The sequence below is a fragment of the Carettochelys insculpta genome, chromosome 8, assembly GCF_033958435.1.
Source record: "Carettochelys insculpta isolate YL-2023 chromosome 8, ASM3395843v1, whole genome shotgun sequence".
NCBI classification, from domain to species: domain Eukaryota; kingdom Metazoa; phylum Chordata; order Testudines; family Carettochelyidae; genus Carettochelys; species Carettochelys insculpta.
The window spans coordinates 14,279,691-14,304,765 of record NC_134144.1 but is presented as its reverse complement, the minus strand read 5'-3'; the positions used below and the strand labels follow the sequence as shown (position 1 = coordinate 14,304,765).

At 47.8% G+C, this 25,075-nt stretch overlaps 1 protein-coding gene across 3 annotated transcripts in view; it reads left to right on the top strand.

Annotated features, from left to right (window-relative positions):
- The window catches only part of SPATS2L (spermatogenesis associated serine rich 2 like), a 114,506-nt gene that overhangs the window by 60,945 nt on the left and 28,486 nt on the right, over nucleotides 1-25,075 (top strand). For all 3 annotated transcript variants that reach the window (XM_075001809.1, XM_075001808.1, XM_075001810.1), the window contains 3 exons: nucleotides 13,600-13,708; nucleotides 16,375-16,424; nucleotides 17,118-17,358. In XM_075001809.1, the coding sequence (XP_074857910.1) occupies nucleotides 13,600-13,708; nucleotides 16,375-16,424; nucleotides 17,118-17,358 (400 nt within the window). The remainder of the gene's footprint in view (nucleotides 1-13,599; nucleotides 13,709-16,374; nucleotides 16,425-17,117; nucleotides 17,359-25,075) is intronic.

The window sequence follows — 25,075 nt, the reverse complement described above, 5'->3', positions numbered from 1 at the left end:
AGGAAAAGTCCCCGGACTGGTATTCCTGCAGTATAGACTGTGGCTATTGGTTAGAATCCTCATAAGATTGGGAGGTTGTCTATAGGAGAGAACAGGCCTGTCACCTAGGGCCTTCTGGAGTGTGGCATCCTGATTAAGAATAGGTTGTAAGTCTTTAATAATTCGTCACAGTGGTTTGAGTTGGGGACTGTAGGTGATGACCAGTGGTGTTCTGTTCTTGGCTTTTTTGGGCTGATCTTGGAGTAGCTGGTCTCTGGGTATTCGTCTGGCCCTGTCGATTTGTTTTTTTAATTTCTCCTGGTGGGTAATTCAAGTTTGTGAATATTTGGTAGAGATCTTGTAGTTTTTGGTCTCTATCAGTTGGATCAGAGCAAATGCAATTGTATGTAAGGGCTTGACTGTAAATAATGGATCTAGTTAAGTGTGCAGGATGGAAGCTAGAAGGGTGTATGTAAGTATAGCAATCAGTGGGTTTCCGGTACAGTGTGGTACCAATCCGGCCATCCTTGATTTATACTGTAATGTCCAGGAAATTTATCTCTTGAGTGGAGTTGTCGAGGCATAAATTGATGGTGGGGTGCAGATTGTTAAAGTCTCCATGGAATTCTTCTAGAGTCTCTATACCATGGGTCCAAATCATAAAGATGTCATCAATGTATCTTAAGTAGAGGAGAGGTAATAGGGGATGAGAGCTGAGGAATCGTTCTTCTAGGTCAGCCATAAATATATTAGCATATTCTGGGGCCATGCGGATGCCCATAGCAGTTCCACTAATCTGGAGGTATAAATTGTCCCCAAATCAGAAATAATTGTGGGTGAGAACAAAGTTGCAGAGGTCAGACACCAGATTGGCTGTGTTGACATCAGGGATGGTATTCCTGATTGCTTGTAATCCATCTTTATGTGGAATATTAGTGTACAGAGCCTCTACATCCATAGTGGCAACGATGGCGTTGTCAGGTACTTTTCCGATGTTTTGCAATTACCTCAGGAAGTCGATGGTTTCTCATAGATAGCTGGGAGTGTTGGTGGCATAGGGTTTGAGGAGGGAGTCAACATAACTGGATAGGCTGGTGGTGAGGGTGTCAATGCCTGAAATGATAGGGCGTCCAGGGTTTCCAGATTTTTGGATTTTGGGAAGTAAATAGAATAATCCAGGCTGGGGCTCAGATGTTGTGTCTGATTGAATAAGGTCCCGGGTAGCAGCAGGGAGTTCTTTAAGTAGTAGTTGTAATTTCCTTTTGAATTCCAAAGTGGGATCAGAGGAGAGAGGTCTGTAAAATGTGGTGTTGGAGAGTTGTCTGTCTGCCTCCTGTTCATAGTCTGACTTATTCATGATGACAACAGCACCCCCTTTGTCAGCTGGTTTGATAATAATGTCTGGGTTATTTTTGAGACTGTGGACGGCATAGCATTCAGCATAGTTGAGATAGTGTCTCATTTGGCATTGTTTGTGTATAATATCAGCCTGAGCACAGTTGCGGAAGCATTGTATGTAGAAATCCAGGCTTTCACTATGACCCTCAGGGGGAGTCCACATAGAGTTGTTCTTCTTTTGTTGTTGGTGGGGGGTCGAGAGAGTCAGACTGTTGTTCATAGGTGTGATGGAAAAATTCCTTTAGACGGAGGCAGTGAAAAAAGGCTTCAGGGTCACCAAAGAATTGTATTAAGTTTGTGGAGGAAGTAGGGCCGAAGGTAAGACCCCGGGATAAGACAGACTCTTCTGCTAACCTGGACCTAACCAAGTTACTCACAAAATCATGGGCACATTCTCATGCTCCTCAACTAACATCATATATGCCATCATGTGCCAACAATGCCCAGATGCTTTGTGTATTGGACAGACTTCAAACTCTCTCAGACAAAGAGTTAATGGGCACAAAACAGACATCAAAACATTCCTGATCCACAAACCAGTTAGTCTACATTTTAATGGAGCAGGTCATTCTGTTAATGACTTAAAAGTCTGTGTTTTATTGAAGAAGAATTTCGTCTGCTTTACAAAGAGAAGCTTCTGAATTCTCTTTCTTATTCAAGTTCAACACATTAACACGTGGTTCAAACCGGGATGAAAACTTTCTGGGACATAATAGGGGCTCTCTGGAATACTTGTCTTAATCTAATTCTTGACTCCCTCCCCCCCCCCCCCGCCCCTCTGCTCTCTGATTTGCTCAGCTTGATAATTTTTTTTCTGATTTGTCAAGTTTGATTACTGTTTTGGTTCTCTATGCCTTAAATATTGAGTCTGTTCTGGTATGGCTATGGTCTGAAGAAGTGGGTCTGTCCCATGAAAGTTCACCTAATAAATTATTTTGTTAGTCTTTAAAGTGCTGCTTGACTGCTTTTTTGTTTCATTATCTCTTGCATGGATCATCTGTACACGCATTGCAGATTATTGTAACTAAGGTGGTCTCCTAGGATAGAGGTAATTTTGCTAACTGTGCTATCTGTGAACCTAGAATTTGCTGGGTTTGCTAATTGAACTGTAGTTGCACTTTGATTGGATGCAGAGGGAGCACATGGCTGTCAATATTGTGTGCAATCATCACACACCTCACTTCACATGCCCCTACCTTAAGTGTGTGTCGCTTTTGTAATACCAGTCAGAATAAAACTGTATGGACAAACACCAGTAGACTCTGGCAACCCTGTGCATGTCTCAATGTCTCAAATGTTTCAAAAATGTCTCAAGGGCCACAAATAGAACCCAAAGGGATGCAGGTTGCCCACCACTGACATATGCTGTGCCTGTTATAAACTCAGCACGAGACACTTCCTATATGTAGCACAGAAAAGATGAGGGGACAGTCTTTGAGTCATGGTTTGCATCTGGGATAGTGTGTAACTACACACAGCCATTAGCCAGGTCTGGTCATAATGTGGGGATCTAGCCCACAGTCAGGCGGCTTCTTTTTTTTACTGAGAGAGACTTAACCAAAACCAATGGGAAAGCATGAAAAATATTAGGGATTTTTTTTAATCAGATGACGCTATTTTAAAATGCTGTAAAAGCAACTAGATTTTTTAAAAATCATCTGTTTGCAGAAGTTCACATTTGCAGTGCACCTTTAATATAGGAATTTATCTTTGTGGGATACTGTTTGGAAAAATGAGGTAGAGCTTTAAATTAGAGGTGGTGCAGATTATTGGCCTGATTCATACCCTGTGTGAGGTTTCATTAAGACAAATCTGGTGCTCTGTGACACAGGTTTAAGTCAGGAGTACATGCATGTTAAAGTCAGTGGAGTACTCCAGGTATATACAGGGGACTTCAATCTGCATACATGTGTCAATGATAACATCATTGAGCCTGTTGCTTTTACGGAAGTTGTACAAGGTGTAAAGAAGGGCAGAGCTTGGCTCAAAATGTATAGTAGTTTTGAAAGAAGTCAGAATAAAGAGGGCAGTTCAGCACTGAATAATATACACAAGCCCCATGATATCACAAGGCACAGGTATCATCTGTTGCCTACCCTATAGACTGGTGAGACTGTGAAGTCACACTCTCAACAATGAGGTTGCCAAAGTAAAGACAGAAGATAAATTTGAGAGTCTGGATTCTGGGATGAGCATTTTTTCCATCTGATGTGAAATAATTTGTTTAGCACAAGAAAAGTTTGCGTTAGGTTCAGTTCTGCAATTCAGTAGTTTGATTGGACCAGCAGCAGGAAAAAGTGATTTGATAACAGAAACGCATGGAACCAAGTACTATAAATGCAGCTCTCCCACAAACTGATAGAGCATTGAGGAGTGTTATAAATATTGTAACAGAGGAAAGAAATAGGAACCCTGGGCAATTAATCATCTGTTTAGGTGTATGGGCATTTTATCTCAGCACTCATAGAGAAATCAGCTTTTCATTCAAGCAATACATATCTTAGAATTGATAATCACTAACAGGCAACAGAGACTTTGCCTTTATTTTCTGAAGGCTTGATGAACCATAACTGCTGATCCCAAAACCTCTCTGAGTGAGCTATATTACAGGTTGTCAGTGAGACAGCCTGAATGAATAGTCTCTCATTAACTCATGCCCACTATATGTCACTGGAGATACTCGGTAAACAGCAGAGTCAGTAAAGGCTTGGATTCACTATAACAGAGAGAATGAGCTCCTGACAAGAGTTCTCTGCTTGTTCTGCAATTTGTCTCGCCCTTCCTGTTTCCTTCTCTTTAAATGTGTTTCCTTTGCTCTATATTGAACCTTTCGGCTTGTTTGTTTCAAAATAATAGGTGTGTAAGTGTATAAAGTTAGGTAAGTGTGTAAATTTTAAAGCAAGAAAATTATTGGATCATTACTACCTGTATTAGCTGCTTTTTTATAGCTGTATTTTTTATCATCATTCAGTGTGACTAAATCCTTATACCAAAGAGAAACTATATTAACAGCAATTGCATCTCATTGCTAGAGCATTGTTTTCTACTATAGAAAATAAAACGTAATGACCTACTAAATAATGGCCACAATACATCTACTTTTGCTGAAAATACACCAAGCAAATTCAGTTGTCTCTATAGGGCAATTCCAAAGTCATATCTAGGTTGTCACTCAGTAAGATATTGGAAATCTGGGAAAAGAAAAAACAAATTTGCCTTGCTGACTTGATTTTAATTTTATTCACAAATATACTGTTAAGAAATAAAATAGAAAAGCAGTTGTATACACCAGAAGATACAGCTATAAGAAACTATTATACACCTTAGCTGTGTCTACACGTGCACGCTACTTCGAAGTAGCGGCACTAACTTCGAAATAGCGCCTGTCGCGGCTACACGCGTCGGGCGCTATTTCGAAGTTAACTTCGACGTTAGGCGGAGAGACGTCGAAGTCGCTAACCTCATGAGGGGATCGGAATAGCGCCCTACTTCGACGTTCAACGTCGAAGTAGGGACCGTGTAGACGATCCGCGTCCCGCAACGTCGAAATTGCCAGGTCCTCCATGGCGGCCATCAGCTGGGGGTTTGAGAGATGCTCTCTCTCCAGCCCCTGCGGGGCTCTATGGTCACCGTGGGCAGCAGCCCTTAGCCCAGGGCTTCTGGCTGCTGCTGCGGCAGCTGGGGATCCATGCTGCAGGCACAGGGTCTGCAACCAGTTGTCGGCTCTGTGTATCTTGTGTTGTTTAGTGCAACTGTGTCTGGGAGGGGCCCTTTAAGGGAGCAGCTTGCTGTTGAGTCCGCCCTGTGACCCTGTCTGCAGCTGTGCCTGGCACCCTTATTTCTATGTGTGCTACTTTGGCGTGTAGACGTACCCTCGCAGCACCTATTTCGATGTGGTGCCGCGCAACGTCGAAGTTGAACATCGATGTTGCCAGCCCTGGAGGACGTGTAGACGTTATTCATCGAAATAGCCTATTTCGATGTTGGCTTCACGTGTAGACATAGCCCTTAAGAGCAGTCTAATCATAAAACCCCAGATCATACCCCTCTCCCAAAGTGAGAAGCAGGCACAAACACACCTTTAAGCATCTATCTTGAGTTCTACAAACTCCTTGCCATTAATAATTTTTTAAAAGTTATAAAAATTGTTACAAACATAAACAGCAGTGCATTTTCCTCCCAATTCTTCCTTCCCACCCCATCACTGGCAGATCATACTAAGTATCCAGGCTCCAATCCTTTGAGGATTCACATGAAGTCAGTAAGAAGAGGCACACACACAAACTTACTTTTCTCTGGAGTAGAAATTGGCTGCTTTGAAGGGACTTTCAGGCATTCCCTCTCCCCTCTATTTTTGTTACCATTTCTCTTGTCACATCCCCAGTAATCCAGGATTTAGGGCTCAGTGGTGCAAGTGACTTGGTGAGGACAAACCCTGTGCCTTCATGGAAAACCATTAACATGGTCCCTGATCCTGCAAAATCGTGAAGCACATGCTCCAGACTCACTGATTTCAGTGTGACTTCAGGCCATCTAAAGTTAAGTGCATGCATAAGGTCCCAAGTCAACAAAACATATAAACAAGTTTAACTCCGAGCGTGTGCTTAAGTGTATGGAAAAGAGCACTTAAGCCAAGAGAACTTAAACACTTGTTTATGTTCAGTATGTTGTTAAGTGCTTTGCTGAATCAGGTTCTTAAATGAGGCCCTGGAAGGAGGCAGTGACTGTCTGTGTGCAGTTACCTGCAAGAGCGGGGGTAATATTTTAAGTTATTGATTAGTCTTAAGGGAGTGGTTTAAACAGAAACAGAGAATCATTAGCCCTTGCAGCATGAGAGCAAACTCAAGCTTTTGCAAATCGCTATGGAAATCTCTAGTCCCCAAATGTGCAAATATAGCTACAGCCAGCAAAAGCATCTCAGTTGATCTCATCAGCCAAGGTGGGGTACATTAACATATAATTGTCAGTAGTACAGGCAGCCTGATAGCTAACCTCTTAATGCCCCTGAATGCCTGTTCTGCAACCAGATAAAGACATGAAATCATTTAAAGTATTTTACATGTAGACCAGTTAAACATAGATGATAGTGTAATAAGACTGTAGCATAGTGCAGTGCTCTGAAACCAGTGTGCCTCAGAGCTGCTTGGTGGTGGTGGTGGCTCGAGAGAGTTGCAGGGATTGAGTTAGAGGCCTGGAGGTAGGCTGAGGGTGCCTGGCTCTGTGGGAGGAGAGGAGGATTGGGTTAAGGTGGGCAGGGGTGGTTGGGGGGGGCGCGCTGGACGTGTCTGCCTCTGGGTGAGGAGGAAGGCAGTGAGTTAGAATGGGGGGGCTGACGGCCAGGATTCCTGGGTTCTGTTCCCGCCCCCAGGAGGGGTGTGGGAATTAGGTTAGTGGTTAGAGCAGGGGACTGGGAGCCAGGACCCTTGGGACCAAACCCAGCATCAGGAGGGGGGTGGTATCTAATGGTTAGAGTGGAGGGAGGCTGGGAGCAATGACTCCAGGGTTCTATCCTCCACCTCAGGGTTGGGTAGGGTGGAAGTCTAGTGAATAGAGTGGAGGGAGGCTGAGAGTCAGGACTCCTGACTTCTGCCCTGCCCACCAGGAGGGGGTGGGTGTCTCTCCCAGCGCCAGAAGGGGAGTGGTGTCTATTGGTTAAAGTGCAAGGAGGCTGGGAGCTAGGATACTTGAGTTCTATCAACCCCCATCCCACCCCCAGGAGGGGAGTGGGAGTCTATCCTAATGGTTAGAGCACTGGGCTGGGAGCCAGGAGTCCCAGGTTCTATTCTAGTCTAGTGGAAGGAGGCTGGGAGCCAGGACCCCTGGGTTCTATCTCACACACACACACATACTGAATAGTAACAGAGAGTAAGCCATGCTAGTCTATACACTATCAAAACAAAAAGCAGTCAAGTAGCACTTTAAAGACTAGCAAAATAGTTTATTAGGTGAGCTTTCGTGGGACAGACCCACTTCTTCAGACCATAGCCAGACCAGAACAGACTCAATATTTAAGACACTGTTTTTGGTTCTCTGTGTCTTAAATATTGAGTCTGTTTTGGTCTGGCTATGGTCTGAAGAAGTGGGTCTGTCCCACGAAAGCTCACCTAATAAACTATTTTGCTAGTCTTTAAAGTGCTAGTTGACTGCTTTTTGTTTTGATACACACATACTGGTTAGACTAGTGGTGTGCTCTGCAACTGGTGACAACCACGGTAGTTTTGGGACAGCGGCAGTGGTGGTGGGGGCTCTGGTGAATCGCAGGCATTGAGTAAGAATGGGGACCTAGTGTCAAGTTAAGATGATAGGAGCAACTGCAAATTGGGTATTTAATTTGCTTTACTTTCCAACTTGAATGTTCTTGTGGCTGAGTGGTTTTCTTCATTACATTAAGGACCATTATAAAGAGGGTAGTGATTGATTGCTTTCCATGTCTTCTGAAGGGAGGACAAGAGGTAATGAGCTTAAATTACAGCAAGAGAGAGTTAGATTAGGTACTAGGCAAAACTTTTTAATTTGAAAGATAATTAATGACTGGAACAGGATTCCAAGGAAGGTGGTGGAATTCCCATCACTGGAGTTTTTATGAGCAGGTTAGATAAACACCTGTCAGAGATAGTCTACACTACATGGTCCTGCATGAGCACAAGGGTGCCTTCCAAAGTCTACATTTCTATGAGTCTGTGGTGATTCATGGAGTCATTACAAATATTTGACTTTCCATTAGTCTGTCTTTAATGTCTGTCATCTTCTGTTCTGGTTTTGTTGAATAGGAAAATATTCTGAGTTCTCTCAAACAAAACAAGGAAATACCAGTATTCAGAGAGACTCGTGGTAAAGGTTTGTTTTTGCACACTCTCCAGTATTAACACTGTTTCAATGCTTATGAAAGAAACTGTTTCCAATTTCTTGTGCCAATTTTTATTCTTTCAGTGAGAACTATAGAAAAATAATTTATTGTGTTTATGGATGTGAAATCATAAAATATGAAACTGTTTCAACCATTATGTCCCTTCTTAGATATAATCTGGAGCCATCCCAGCTCCAGGCATGAAAGGGTTATAATGTGATTTGAAATCCTTGAGTTGACCCAGTCTGCTCTAAGCCAAGGGAATGTGATCACACATGAGTTACAACTGCTTGCTGACAAAAAGCAGATCCTAAAGACAGCAACTAAATTACAGAATTTCAGCAATGCCAGAGTATCGGGCTGCAAACAGCATTCTGCCCCTTCTTTCCTTCCCCAAATTGTGGGGTACCTGTAAATTTGACATTCCCTAATTTTTGAGTGTTATTTTGCAACCTGAATGGCAGTGTTGCAGCAGAGTGATTTTGAATGTAACTTCCTGGCTCTTTTAAAAAAAAAGACAAAGATGAACTCAGATTTCAGTATGTATAACTGTAAAAGCCCATTGGGGACTGTAGTATCCTGAAGCTCCAGCATAGACTTTAGCACTTAGGAACTGCATTAGCTGGCAGTAGGAAAAGGCTATTTTCCCATTGTGGCAGATAGACCACGGGTACCACATGCTGGGTCTGGGTCTAGGATGGATAGGGGGAGCCAACGTTGGCTCTCTTTTATCCTGGGAGGTTGGTGAGAGGACCACTGCCTCCATATGGTGCCCCCGAGAGGGGCTGGGATGCTTGGGCCATATGCTAAGTGCAGTTGTATGGTCCCAGCAGGGAGAATCTGGCCTTCTCCTGCTCTGGTAGCAACCAGCTGTTTCCAGTGCACCACGTGGTGGTGGTGGTGCTGCTGCTGCTGCTGCTTTGGCAGTGACATGGGCTGAGTTGTGTGATCATGGTCCATTACTGTTTTGGCAGGCTGAGGAATACAAGCAAGAGAAGTATCAGAGAGGTAGCCGTCTTAGTCTGTAGCTTTGAGAACAACAAGAAGTCTTGTGGCACCTTATAAACTAACAGGTATTTTGGAGCATAAGCTTTCATGGGCAAAGAATCCTCTTTTGATAAGTGCTGTTGATACTGGGCCATTTCTACCTTGCTGAATAGACCTTGTCAGCTCTGGCCCTCCCTCTTACTGGGACCCCACTCTTTAAATACCCCTCTGAAACCAGCCCCCCCACTCATGCATCTGATGAAGTGGGTCTTTGCCCACGAAAGCTTATGCTCCAAAATATCTGTTAGTTTATAAGGTGCCACAAGACTTCTTGTTCTCGAAGCGAGATAAGGTAAATGGCAGGTCTTAACATGACACTGTAAGGATCACCCTATGCACTGAACCCTTTTCATAACTCAGTAAGATGAGGTAATGTGGCACATCCAACGTGACTTCTATATAGTGCTCATTAACACAGAGGAAGAGACTAATAAACAGGTAGATCATTTTTATCAAGTTGGTAGCACTGGATCACCCTGGATGAAATGATGCAAGACAAGAGGAGAATAGAACCACTCCATAGGAGAAGGGCAAGAGAAACAAACAGCCCATTCTATAAAAAGGCAACACAGAGAAACTGTGTGACATGCTCAAAGTCAGACAGCGTCAGTCCAGTGCTTCACTTTGAAGTTTTGTTGACACAGCTATGTTAGAAGAGTGAAAAAACACCTCCAGCCAGTGAAGCTATGCTGGCAGTCCCCTTATATAGATGCAGGTATTCTGACACAAGAGGGTTTCTGTCAGCATGGCTATTATCATTCAGGCTATGTCTAGATTACAGGGATTTCTTTGCAGAAGTTTGTCTCTGAAGATACCTTGCGACAAAGCTTCAGTTGCCAGATGGTGTTCCGACTGCAAAGTGGATCAAAAGAGCTGGACTGCCCAGCTGCTCTACTGGCAAAACAACCCCCCAGAACCACAGCCGACAGGAGCCACAGAAGGAACATACCCTTAAAGGGACTCCCCCAGCAAGGCACCCGTTTTCTGCCTATGCTGTGGGCTTGCCTACCTCCTCGAGGGACAGTACTGCTCGAGCAGGGCTTTGCATCTTTCTTGGAGACACAGCTCACTCCAGCGAGCCATGACACCAGAGCGCCCTTGGCCTACTGCTGGCCTCACACAGAGGTGCTGCAGCAGCTGCTGCACCTTCTAACGCCGTCCTCTTCCTCATGGACCTTGCCATGGCTGCAGAATGGTCATGCACGCTCCTGCACCCCGTGAGGTGCACACGCGAATCTGGAGGCACCTCACCAGTTCTGACTGTTGGTCATGGGGCAGTGGAACAACCAGCAGTGGCTCCAGAATTTCTGATGCTGAATGCTGAAGGCCACCTTCCTGGAGCTCTGTGCCTGGCTTGACCCCACTCTCTGCAGACATGACACCTGTCTGTGGCCCACCATCCCTGTGAAGAAGCAAGTCGCAGTCCCCATCTGGAAGCTCACCACTCCCAACAGCTACTGCTCGGTGAGCAACCAGCTCAGCTTGAGGAAGTCCACCATCAGGGCCCTGCTCATGGAGGTAAGGCATTCTCAGGCTGCCATCCCTGTACAGTGGGGGGGGGTGTCCCACACAAGAGGGACCCTTGGGAAGCAGAGTCGAGGGTGTGGGATTGGGGTGGGAGGAAGCCCCCGCCCCAGGGGACTGTGCCATCTCACTCTCACACAGCCCTGCTGCTGTGGAGGCAGCCTGACAGGAGGCCACTGGAGAGCTTGGGAGGGGAAGGGAGGGGGACGGAGGCGCCTTCCCTCAGTCCCTGACATGTGTTTGGTCCCCTCTCTCTGCAGTTCGTGACGGCCATCAACACCAGGTGCAGAGAGTCATCCAAGTGGGAGACATGAATGAAATAGTGGCTGGATTCGCTGTCCTGGGGTTCCTGAAGTGTGTTGGGGCCATCAATGGGACTCACATCCCAGTCCCTGCCACGGACTATATCATGGCCAAGTACATCAACCACAAGGGATACTTTCTGATGGTGCTGCAGGCCCTGGTCGACCACCATGGCCAGGTCACAGATATTTACATTGGGCGGTCGGGCCCGTGTGTTCCACAGTTCCGACCTGTGCCAGGGGCTGGAGGCAGACACGTTCATTCCCCACCATGAGCTTGTGGTCGGGGAAGTTCAGGTGCCACTTTGCATCGTGGGGGGACATGGCCTACCTCCTCATGCCCTGGCTGATGAAACCATACCTAGGCCACCAGTACCCAAGCTGGGAGCTGGTCAGTGCTCACCTCAAACAAGCCAGGATGTAGGCAGAGGGAGCTTTCAGATGCCTCAAGGTGTGTTTTAGGTGCCTGCTCCCCCGCCTGGATGTAGGGGGAGCACAACGTACACCAGATTGTGCTGCCATGTTGTGCCCTGCACGACATTGTGGAGGACAGTGGGTTCTCTTCCTCCCCGGAGTTGGGGGGCGGGCGCTGGCTGCGAAGGCCCATGCGTATGAACAGCCAGGCACTCCATGTCAGCCCGCAGCTGCTGCACCATGATGTGCATCGTGGTCCAAAGAGCAGCATTGGGTTCCTGCTGGAGGTCTTCATGGACATGCCGACGGCCCCTCCGGCTGGTGGTGAGGTGGAGTGGCTTAGCCCTCAGTCGGCGTAGGTCCAGCTGTAAGGAAGACAAGGAGGGGAGGTGGTGAATCATTCATGCAACACACCTACTGCTTCACTCACTCCTAAGGTCATGTCCCCCACCATAAGCACCGTCCAACACCCCTAGGCCATGAGATGGGGATATCCTGGGAGCAAAGCCGTGTGTGGCCTGCACAGCAGGCCCTGCCACACAGGTGCTTTGCGGTGCCCCCAGGACTGTGCTGACTGCTGACCTCCGCTCCCATGGGTGGTAGATGAGCCGGGAGCAGCCACATCCCCTCACACACACACCTGCAGCTTGCAGCACTGTACGCAGGAGGGTCCCTTGCCCGGCACTGACAATGCCCTGGATGTGGCCTGGCTGGAGGGGACTGGGTCCAGGAAGATGTACAGGCTGCTGCTTGTCTCCGATTCCCTCTTTAGCCCTAGCTCCCTCTTTAGCCCTAGCTCATGAGGGTGCTCCCGCTGTGTTGGAGGCCATTGAGCGCTGTATCTATGCTGCAGCGTGGTGAGGATGTGTTGTCCCTCCCCCAGCAGATGGCGCTGAGCTCACTGTAATAGGGGCGGATGGCAGGTCCTACCCCAGAGCATCAGGCAGCGTCCTGGGCTCGACATAGCCCTGGCACAGCTCCTTAACTTTTGCTCGGACCTGCTTCAGGGAGGGGTGGCCCCTTTTGACCAGGGCATTGGCTATCCTCGTAGGTATTGGGGCATTGCAGTGCTTGGCCTTCAGGTCTTAGAGGAGCTCCTCCCCCCACAAATCCACCACAGCCTGGAACTCAGCCCTGATCCAGGACAGGTCCCACCTTTTGTGGCTCCTTGGACTCCTCAGACTGGTTCCTCAAGGGCCCGGGGGGTTGCGGGCTCCATTCTGGTCTGCCTTGGGGGAACACTGGCTGGAAAGGAGTGGCTGTGAGGGCGTTTGCACAGCAGCATGTTGCTCTGCTGCTCACCTGCTCGCCACAGGGTTTCTGGGGCTCCCTGCGGCTTTAAGAATGGCCGGAGGCAGGAGCCATAGAGCACTGCTGACTGTGGAGAGGGTGTTCCCTGGGGCACCTGTGGGGTGCCCAGGAGGCCTTTTCTGTCGACAGAGTGCCTCCCAGAACGTCTTGACCTGCGTTCTGTCAACAGATCTCATCAACAGAGGGGCTCTTCCTCGTGGTGAGCAGGGTATGGCTGTTGACACAAGCACTGCGTTCTGTCGACTGACTGTTGACAGAATGCTGTTGAGAATCTGGACACTGTGGGTTTTGTTGACAAACAGCTGTTTTGTCAACAAATCCCTCTATTCTAGCCATAGCCTCAGAAAGGTGATGGTTCTACACTGTCAGAAGATCTTCTGTTAGCATGTGCTGTACATACTAGGCAACTCTGCCGGAGCATCTGTGCTGCAATAGCTCTACCAACAAAGCATTGGTAGGATAGACAAGGCCTCTGAGTGGTATGTCCAGGAATAGAAACTATGGGCCACATCCTATCAGTGGATTTACTCTCTGTTTACACCAGATGTAACTGACAACAAGATGTAGTCCCAGGAATCCTAACATTCTAATGACTGGAGGCAATTACCTGTGTTGATTACATGCAGTGGGTCAAAAACTGCATAGTATTGCTTTGTACAAGTAACCTATTACAAAATTGCAAACAGTTGAAATATATGTGCATTTGTTTCCTTGATGACTTTCCTTCATGTAAAGGAATATGCTAAACTTGAATATTTTCTTCTTATTCCCCACCAGATCAATGCCGTTCGATCTATTGTTCCTAACAAAAGCAATAATGAAATAATTCTGGTGTTGCAGCAGTTTGATAACAATGTAGACAAAGCAGTTCAAGCTTTTATGGATGGTGAGTATACTGTGTGTATCTCATTAGAGCATGAGGAATGAACTCTCCTTTCAGTTGCTACTATGTGGGCTGCCAATGTTGAAATGTCAAGAGCCATGACTACTCATCTGTACATTTTCTGTTAATTCCTAGTCACCTACCACTTCACTCCAGCAGCCAAGCCTGTCTGAACTGCCTAATTATTTACTTCTCCTTAGCTTTGTACTTTCTGCCACTTCAATCTTTATGTGTGGGACTCCCTCCTCAATCTTTTCTGTAAAATCACTTCCCTCCATCCTTTAAACCCCTCCTCAAAGCCCATTTCCACCCTGGTGCATACAGGAAATTGCCACCCAGTGGCAGCTGGGATTGTTGGTAATGGTTTCCTTATTTATTTTTTAAAATTTATTTTTGAATGACTTATTTATGCACATACATTGTGTTTTACATGTATGCCCCTTCCCCTCCTTGCAGGTCATTTTTGCTACATTCTTTTGTCTTGTCTTGTCTTAAAGTAGAGAGAAAAGATGGTACAGTAGTTGGGGCACTGTATTTGTCACTCAAGAGCCCCACAATCAATTACACACTCCACAACAGAATTCCTGTGTGATAATGTTCAAATTGATTAGTATCTCTGGGCTTCTGCTCCCCACATGTGAAATGGGGCTCATAACACTTCCCTACCTCACAGTGGTGTTGTGAGGATAAATACATTAAAGATTCTGAGGCGCTCCAACACTATGGGCTGCATCTACACCGCCCCTCCCTTTCAGAAGGGGCATGTAAATACAGTGGATCGAAAATGCAAATGATATACGGATATGAATATTAAGTGCCTCATTTGTATAATGGCGGCCACTCGCTGAGTTGTAAATGCTGCTTTCGAAATGTAAACTAGCTGTGTAGACGGAGTTCATTTGAAAGGAAGCCCTGCTTTTGAAAGCACCGTTCTTCTGAATTATTTTCAGGAACTAGGGTGCTTTCGAGAGCAGGGCTTCCTTTCAAAGGAACCACATCTACACAGCTAGTTTGCATTTGGAAAGCAGCGCTTTTGACATAGTGAATGTGCATCGTTATGCAAATGAGGTGCTGAATATTCAAATCAGCGCCTCGTTTGCATTTTCAATCTGCTGTATTTACATGTAGACGCAGCCTATGGTAATAGAGGGTACATAAATAAATAAGATGGACAAATAGATTGCAATAATATCTTTGGGGCGGGCACTGTCTGTTACTGTGTCTGTTACAATTGAGCCCTGACCCTTATAAGCTCCTTTGGTGTTACTGCAAGCTGTGGAAATAATTCTATTTTTCATTTCCTGTTCAGCCTTTCTTAGAGTGTTGCAAAACACTGACCAATACAGAAGATAAAATGTGCGGCTTTAAAATCTACAGTGTCTTTAAATAAAATGAATGAAAAACATAAAAACGAGTACGTCAGAGGAATGTCACCAATGATAAAAGAGCAAGGATGATTCTGAAGCAAATGCCCAGATTCCCCTGAACTTTGTGTGTGTGCGCGTGCGTGCGTGTGTGTGCACGCGCGTGCATTGATGTTTAAGCATAGATTTGAATTTTGGAAATAGCCTTTGCCTTTGTAAAGTGTTGAATCAAGTCTTCAGTGAAACTTCGGAGCATTCCAGATTTGGCTCCAGCTTCAAAATTTAGTACCATTTCTAATGACAAATGAGAAGACATTTGAATTTAAATAAAACTCCTAGTAAAAATGTAATATTGGTCAATCTCAGTTCTCATTTAAGTCCTTTGATTTGTTAAAAAAAAAACTCTGTTTTTACTGTGCTTGGCACACCAATGGGAAATCTGTCATACCGGAGGATGTTAGGATTGCTTTAAGAGTATTGTTTTGGTTTCTTTGTTTGTTTGTTTTTTAAACTCAGACGTTTTAATAGCCTTTATTCAAGTGTTATATTTACTGATCTCAAAAGATCTAGGCATATTCAAAAATAAACAGCAGCTCCTGGGAGGTCTAAGTAGACTGATTTCTATATAATCTATACAGATAATTATGAACATTCCTCTGTGTTACTCGCTCTATATACATTTTATTTAAAAAGGAGATATTTATAGATATAGAGATATGGCTATATATTTCTGTTTTAAGACAAATACCTGAAATATACGGTCTAAGAGGCATTGGTCAGCCTGGACCAGAAATGATATACCAAGAGGGGGAAAGCCAATGATAAACTCAAAAACTATACACACATGCATCAGAATTTTTCCATCTATGCAATACATCCTTTATATGGGCATCCTGCTCCTCATTTATCACTGCAAATGACAATAATTGGATTTTGATAGACTTAGCAGGAACAGAAAATCAGAGGCTACATTTGTTCCCACATGACTCTAGGTGAATGAATTAAATATAATTTATTTATTTTATGTATATAATTTTCCAATCTCCAAAATAGGATAATGAAAATGCAGTAGATGCAGATAGTAAAACTATGCATGAACTGTAAATCAAATAAATATGACACAAAAGAATACAAAAAATGGAAATATAGCAGATACACTGTTTCTCCAACATGAGAAACACTTGAAAAAGTAAATGGAAACAAAAGAAATACCATCTACTTCGGAGACCTGGAATAATTTCTGAGCACAGTTGTTCTTCACCAGAGCTGAACATTGGTTGAAATGTTTTTCTTTTCCTACTACAGGTAGTGCAATTCAGGTCCTAAAAGAATGGAATATGACAGGGAAAAAGAAGGTAAGGACTCACTCTTGGGAGTTAAAACATTAACACCATTTTTCAGCATTCTGTCGTAGAGTATAATAGCAAATAGTTACCAAATCTTGTGCTAATTTGCCATGATTATAAATGATTTAGTCCACATCTGCATTCAGGAGACTTTAAAGTAAAGGTGCAGCTTATTTGGTAAGTCATCTCTGGTGTTGATATCTCTAGGTTGCTGTTAAGGCAGGGTTTCCAGGTCACCAGGGTATACACATGGGCACCGAGCTCTGGAATTACGCAGTAATTACTCCACAAAACAGTACTCCTACATTGTATACTGAGTTTTAATATATACCTGTATTCTAGCCACCAACAGCCTTTTGTAGAATCTCCAGCAACCACCCAAGGTAGCGTCTGGTGGCCTGGAATATAAATAATCTTTTTGGGGGCAGTGTATAAGGCTAACTACCAAGTCACAAATACATGCATAAGCTTTTTATTTTTGTTTAAATTAATATGTATATTCAAGTGAACAGATAAAGTGTATCACTTTATATAGTCTGTAACTATCACATATATTTCCTGACCTGTAAATAAGATTATAGTTATGACAGCTTGTGAGGCATGTTTCAGAATTGAAGAAAATGAACACTTTGTTGCTCATATTTTGAGTTAGGATGACTTATACTGAATAATGTTTCTGTCCTTGCAATATTTCTCATTTAGAACAATAAAAGGAAAAGAAGCAAATCTAAACAGCATCAAGGCAATAAAGATACTAAAGACAAGAATGATAGAACTGAAAAGATTTTGCTAGAGCCCCAAGAGACCTGTGGCTGCCATGTGAATAAATGTGACAAGGATAACTCTTCCAGTGACTCAGCCAATGAGAAATCCAAAGTTATTTCTCATGAGGACAAAAGCCATGGATTCGAGAAGGCGCTGCAAGTCCTTCCAGAAATCACAGGTCAGTGGGCTTTTCAGAAGGCACCTTTATAGCTAGGCCTGGGCCAAGAACATACACAAATAATTTGGCACTTTTAATGAAGTAGTGTAAAATTTAATTAAAAAAATCAAGCAAACAACTGTGTTTGGGCAAAATAGACCCTAATCTTGCAAGAAAAACCAATCAGAAGAACCCCACATGGGAACAATTCTCTTTGCAAGATCAAGATCCTGCATGTCCTTATCTCAAGAGAAGAAAGGACTGAAGTGTAATTAAGCTAGTTTAATGTGCCCCATCACCAGGCACTGCAGGCAGCTGAGTGTGTAAGAGAGCAACTGCAGTGACAAGACCCCAAAAAACAGCCCACTGTGACTGGCTTTAAGGATTCATGCAGTGTCACATGATCTCTTACTGCTTAATTATAGCTTCCTCTGCTTTTATTTATGTACTGTAGTCCCTATCTAGAAGGATAGCTGGAAAACTCCCCATGGCTTCCCTGTGACCACCCCTAATCCTACTGCTGAGAGTCAATCTGTCATCTCCTCTGAATTCATGTTGTTCAACCATGATTATCATGTTGAGTCTGGAACTCTGGAGGCAGTGATGAATGCTGTATGTAGTCTCCCTCTGTGGCGTTCTTTTGAAAAAAGGTTTGTGTGGGGCATTTTTGTAACATCAGCAAAAACAAAGCTCTCCCTTTTGAGGAGGATACTCAGTGAAACTCTGTATGTCTTTGCCTTCAAGTATGCTTCCGTAGAGTTCCTGTTTATTTTTAATTGTACTCCTTGGTGATACGTTTTTCAACTCCTAGAATTTCAAAACTTCTGAAGGGCCTAGATCAATGCCACTGTTATTATTCTTGGTAAATCTTAAGCAATGCATAAAAGTAGCACAGCATCAAAGGAGCATCCCTTGAAATCACTTTGTTCATGATTACAAACATGCTACTCAAATCCAGCTTTACAGATTTATGCCAAATATATAACTGTCCTGAAAATGATTCTGTGCTATGTATAGGACACTTTGATGGTGATGCCAGTCTCTGGCCAGCTAGATACAAATTCCCTCAAAATAGAATAGCTGAGTAAAACTGCTTATCAGAAAGAAACTCTTGTTCTGAAAAAGAGATTCCTTGGTGAAGTGCAGTTATTTTCTTATGTTTCAGCAATGGCTCTCAATTCATATAACTAGAAGGCTACGTCTACATGTGAAGCCTACATCGAAATAGCTTATTTCGATGTAGCGACATCGAAATAGTCTATTTCAATGAATAACGTCTACACGTCCTCCAGGGCCGGCAACGTCGATGTTCAACTTCGACGTTGCGCAGCCCAACATCGAAATAGGCGCAGCGAGGGAACGTCTACACGCCAAAGTAGCAGACATCGAAATAGGGATGACAGGCACAGCTGCAGACAGGGTCACAGGGCGGACTAGCGCTTCCGGGGCAACAGCTAGCCGCTCCCTTAAAGGGCCCCTCCCAGACACACTCAGCCTGCACAGCACGTGGTCTGAGGAGCCATAGGCACACAGACCCCGGGCGCCGCAGTCATGGACCCCAGCAGCAGCAGCAGCAGCCAGAGGTCCACCCAGCCCTCCCGGCAGGAGCAGGGCTTGCCCTGCTCCATGCCATGCGGGAGGCAGCTGAGCACCTCCTTGCTACCCCAGAGGAGGAGCTGCGCCCAGGGCAGCAGGGCTCAACCCCCAACCCTGCAGCACCCCGCCCCGCCCCCCCCCCCCCCCCCCCGGCCTCACACGCCGGCGGCTATGGAGCTACCCCACCAGCACCGACTGGTGGGAGCGGCTGGTGCTTGGGGAGTGGGACGACGACCGCTGGCTCAGGAACTTCAGAATGAGCCGGCAGACATTTATGGAGCTGTGCCAGTGGCTCACCCCCGCACTCAGGCACCAGGACACCGCCATGCGGCGTGCCCTCACAGTGGAGAAACGGGTCGGCATCGCTGTCTGGAAGCTGGCCACTCCCGACAGCTACCGATCCGTGGGGCAGCAGTTTGGTGTCGGCAAGGCCACAGTCGGGGCTGTCCTCATGGAGGTAAGAGAACCCACGGGGGGAGGGCAGGGCAGGGGAGGGGGGCCCGGGCAGAGGAGGGGAGGGGAGGCCAGGGCAGGGGAGGGCAGAGGAGGGCAGGGCAGGGGAGGGGGCCCGGGCAGAGGAGGGCAGGGCAGGGCAGGGCAGGGCCACGCACACCCTGCTCACCCCTCATTGGTGCTGTCCCATGTGCTTTCTCTGCAGGTTGTGCGTGCCATCAACGCCATGCTCCTGCACAGGCTCGTGAGGCTGGGGGACCCAGATGCCACCATCGTGGCCTTTGCCACCCTGGGCTTCCCCAACTGCTTCGGGTCTCTGGATGGGACTCATCCCCATCCGCGCCCCGCATCACAGTGGAGGACGATACCTGAATCGCAAGGGCTACCATTCTGACGTCCTCCAGGCCTTGGTGGACAGCTGGGGACGTTTCCAGGACATTTACGTGGGCTGGCCTGGCAGCACCCATGACGCCCGGGTTTTCCGGAACTCGGGCCTGTGCCGCCGGCTGGAGGCGGGGACCTACATCCCCCAGCGGGAGATCCCTCTGGGGGACACCACCATGCCCTTCTGCGTCATCGCAGATGCGGCATACCCCCTCCGGCCGTGGCTCATGCACCCGTACACGGGCCATCTCTCCGCTAGCCAGGAGTGCTTCAACGAGCACCTGAACCGTGCGCGCCAGGTGGTGGAGCGCTCATTTGGCCGCCTGAAGGGACGCTGGAGATGTCTCCTGACCCGCTTGGATGCGGGCCCCAACAACATCCCCCAGATTGTGGGTGCCTGCTGCACCCTGCACAATTTGGTGGAGAGCAAGGGGGAGACCTTTTTCCAGGGCTGGGCTGTGGAGGCCGGCAGGGCCGACGTCCAGCCACCTGCTGCCCCCAGTCGGCAGGTGGACCCCGAAGGGACCCGGGTCCGGGAGGCCCTGCGGGCCCACTTTGATGCTGAGGCCGCGTGGTGAACTCTGCCCAGGCCCCCCACTGCCCGCCCCTTCCTCCACCACACTCCTGCCCCAACGCCCACACCGTGGAGCACCCAACCGCACCCCCCTCCCACATTTCCTGGACAAATGACAGCATGCACTTGTGGCTGAACTTAAACCTCTTTTTCTTTGAGAACTTTTTTTTTAACTGTAAATATATAAAACAAGAACAAACTATATACAACATGATGTGGAACCAAAGTAATATGTACAAATAAAACAATAGTAAGACAAAAGTGTCCTCATTAATAAAAAGAAAACCAGGGAGGATAAAGGGGAGAACTGTTTACATGGGGGGGACGGGGCAAACGGGGGGCACAAAATAATAACCTCAAACTATATACAAGGGGGGGGCCACGTCCCGGGCCCCTCACCCCTACAGTCCGGCACTGGGCGTGGGCGGCCAGGAGCCCCGCCGCGGCCGCAGCCCTGTCCGGGGCTGGCTGGGGGCGGGCCGGACCGGAAGATATGCCCGGCGAGTCTCAGCTGGCTCCAGGGGTCCCTCGGCGCTCCGGCCCTCGGCGGTGGGTGGCGGGGCGACGGCGGACGGGACGGCGACGGGCGGAGCAGGCACGGCGGGCGCTGCGGCGGCCGGCACGGCATGGAGGGCCAGGTAGTCCACCAGGCGGTTGAAAATCTCCATGTAGGCCCCCCATGCCTCTTGGCGCCAGGCCAGCGCCCGCTCCTGCAGCTGCAGGTGCTGCTCCGCGACCTCCAGCTGCCGTCGGTGGATGGCCAGCAGCTGGGGGTCCGTCGCCGTCAGCTGTTGGTGGCGCGGGGTCCGCCGTCTAGCCCGCCGTGGGGCCGGTCGGTCCTCGGCCGAGGGGCTGGCCTGGAGCGATGGTCCTGGAGGGCTCTCCGGGACCACTGATGCCTTGCCGGCGCTCTCTTCCGGTCCTTCTGATGGTGCAGGTGCGGGACACAGGAGAGGAGGGGGGGAAGAAGAATGGAGACAGGCGTTAGTGTGGGCCCCGAGCCGTGGCCTTTGTCCCCCAAGCCCTGTGCTGCAGGTTCCCCATCCCCGTCCCTGGGAGATACTGCTGTGATGGATGGGGTTCAGGGGTCCCCCTGCCCTGCACCCCGTCCCCTGGTGGGAGCGACTCTCACTTCACTCCGCAGGGTCTGACAGCAGGAGAGGTTTCTTAGGCCACAGATGCCCAGTTTCTCCCAGGAGTGACAGCACCAGCTGTCGGAAGAGACAGTCCTTCCAACCCATCCTGGGGAGAAGACCCCAAGGGGTGCCCCTCTGGGATGCAGCTTTCCCCCTCCTCAGGCTGGCTGCCTTCCAGCTCTCCCTTCCCCTAGCCTCTACCTGTGGCCCCCGCCCTCCCCCCCAATTCCAAGCCAGCTCGGCTCCTCCCTCCTCTTTGTTCAGGGCAGAGGTGTCACCTGCCAGCTGTAGCCCCAGGATCATCCTTTGCCCCTGGGAGCTATTCGGCTCTTGTTGCTCATATGTAGCCTGAGTCTCCCTTTTGCACTCCCCCCACTCCATCACATGCTGCTGCTGCTGCTGTGGGGTGTCCCACCCCCTCCTCCCGGGGGCCCCTCGAGGTTCCGCTCCCCCCTGCCCCGGGGATGGGGCATGGCATTGTCGTGCGGGGTTGGGTGGGGGCAGGGGCTGATGCACTGCTGTGAGGGCCATGGCCCTGGTGTCCTTGGGGCCATGGCCATGTGAACATGTGGGGGGCCCTGGACACATATCTATTACCCCCCGCCCCTCAAGCCCAGGGGTGTACACCAGAGGGGGGTACATACCTGTCGGTCCACTCCCATGGTCTGGAGATCCCCGGGGGGCGGAGGCCCGGCTGCTGCTCCAGGATGGCAGGAGGAGGATCTGCAGCCCGGATTCTGCAGAGGAGGAGCCCCCCTCCTCCTCCTGCCGCGATGTCCCGGGGGGGGCCCCTGGGGTGCGGGGCTTACCTCCAGGGCGGACTCCGGCTGCAGGGCCTGCTGGGGCTTGTCGGCCGAAGTATCAAGGGTGGCCGGAGGGGAGGAGGTGTGCCGGGGGCCCAGGATGTCCCTGAGTTCCCTGTAAAAGGGGCAAGTGACGGGGGCGGCCCCAGATCGGCTGGCCGCATCCCGGGCCCGGGAGTAACCCTGCCGCAGCTCCTTCACCTTACTCCTGACATGATCAGGAGTGTGGGCAGGGTGACCCCGGGCAGCCAGGCCATCGGCCAGCCGAGCGAACGCATCCACGTTCTGCCTCTTGCTCCCCATTACCTGGAGCACCTCCTCCTCGCTCCAGAGCCCCAGCAGGTCCCGCAGCTCGGCCTCCGTCCAGGAGGGGCCCCGCTGCCGCTTGCCAGCCTGGCTGCCCGCCTGGCTGGGCTGGCTGCCCTGGCTCCCCTTGGGGGGGTCCGCTGGGGGGGCTGCCGGGCAGTCATCGCAGCTGGGTGGGTGGCTGTGCTGGCTGAGGGACGTGCAGGCTGGCCGCGTGTCTGGGCTGCCGCCTGCACGTTCCCTCAGCTTCCTGCACAGGAAGGGAGGGGGAGGGGACCTTTAAGGGGCCGCTCCATGTGGCCACCATTGAGCTGAGGGGCTGGAGAGAGCATCTCTCAACCCCTCAGCTGATGGCTGCCATGGAGGACCCGGCAATTTCGGCATTGCGGGACGCGCAACGACTACACGGTCCCTACTTCGACGTTGAACGTCGAAGTAGGGCGCTATTCCTATCTCCTCACAGGGTTAGCGACTTCAACGTCTCGCCGCCTAACGTCAAAGTTAACTTCGAAATAGCGCCTGACGTGTGTAGCCGTGACGGGCGCTGTTTCGAAGTTAGTGCTACTACTTCGAAGTAGCGTGCACGTGTAGACACGGCTGAAATGTGACTAAAGTTCCAAATTTCCATATCAAAGTGTAATTATCATTTATTCTGCAATCTGTAAATATTCATGTGATATTTTCTCTGTCATGTCTGGTAATGGCTACAAATTTGTCAAGCTGTCTCAATAAGTGATTTGGGGGTGTCATTAAGGCTGGAATTTTTTAAGTTGGTGAGGTGCATGAACACAAATAGACAAGTGGGACTGCAAGTGGGACTTCTGTTTCCATTAAATTTTCACCAAAAAAAAAAAAAGTGGATGTGAGTGCAAGTAGATGTGCACTTTGAGGCAAGTGCCTGCATTATTTGGAATATTGTGTGTATGACTGGAGGTTAGATATTTGTTCCATCTTTCGGTCGATGCAAACAAAAATTTAGAAGTATAAAATAAAAAGATTTATGGATCCTTCTTTCTGGGAATTGCAATTAATGATATTGATTTCACAATTCTACTGTAATTTTGCGTGTTAATAAAAATGAAAGTGTTAAACATATCCAAATACTATTAATTATTTAATTTAATAAACAAAAGTATAATTGCAAATTTCCTGCAGCAGAAGCAAATACTTCCTTAATTCTACTATATTACAGCAACAGTCAAATTTGGCATTGTTCTGACATGGTGGTGGAACAAATTTCTCCTTGAATTCTCTTTCAAGTTGAGCATAAAGAAATAAAAGTCTTGTCTTGATTCTATAGAAGAGAATTATAGCAGCCTTGTTAAGGTCAAAGAAGACCTACATATTGCTAAACATGTATTGAAGTTAAAGGAATCATACACCTCAAAATGTTGAGTGGGATCCCTTTAAAGGTCAGCTGCTTTACTCTTTAGGCTTTTGAGCAAGATGAATGGCATGCATGGAAGAGCTGGAAAACAGTTTGGAATTCATTCTAGCATTCCTAAGCATTTTGGTTCCAAATGTTGTCTTTGTATTGTAATCTTAGTTCTTTTGTTTGCGCTTGCCTTTTTTTTTCTTTACTTACTTTTGCGTTTTCCAGTGTTCTTGCATTCTTTTTCCATCTGACATTTATTAATGTGATCAGTTCCGAGATCTGCTTTAGCAGTACATTTACAGTAAACTTTTTCATATCCGGCAGCTCCAGGACTTGGGGGTTGCCAGATATTCAGATATTCTGCATAATAGAGGGGTAGACCGAGCAATGCATAACACTAAGGAAAAATAAGATTAGCTATTAAGAAACAAACAAAAATGTCCTCCCCTTTGGCTGCTTCACAGCATTATTCCTGGAACATGCATCTCAGGCTAAGAAGTTCTTAGGTGCCCCAAATACCTGCTTGAGGCAGCTGATGTGGGGAAGCAAAGGTAATTCTCAATCATCGTCATGTTTCTTTCAGTCATGGACGCAGTCAGGAGCTCAACCAGGCCCCAAAGCAAGTTAGAGTAGCAATGCTGACTTGCTACCAGTTGTACCATATGGTACAATGGGACTTCTCTGTCAGCCCAGGTTGCCCTCTGGCTCCCATCAAATGTACTCCCAACCCTGAATTCCAGTCCTGAGACACACCTTGTTGCAGGTGGCCCAGGAAGGGCTGTTGTCAACTTCATACAGGATTCTCCCAAAGCAGCACAGCTGTAAGGTTATTTTGTGTTACTCTGGCAGCACGTAGAGATGTTTGAGTCCCAGGATCTGGTCTCTTCTGTCTCTCGTGTCAAAACATGATTTATCATTGATCTGTTCAGCTTCTCTGAGACCCTTGGGGCTGCCCCCATCAAACAGCAGTGTCTCCCTCAAACATATTTGGTGACTCACATCGTCTAGTAGTTTTCCCCCCTCTGTGTGTGCACATCAGGATGCTAAGTTGCCCATATGTGCCCTTTCTGCATTAACATCCTGCCAGAATTTGGCCTTGTGAGTTTAAAAT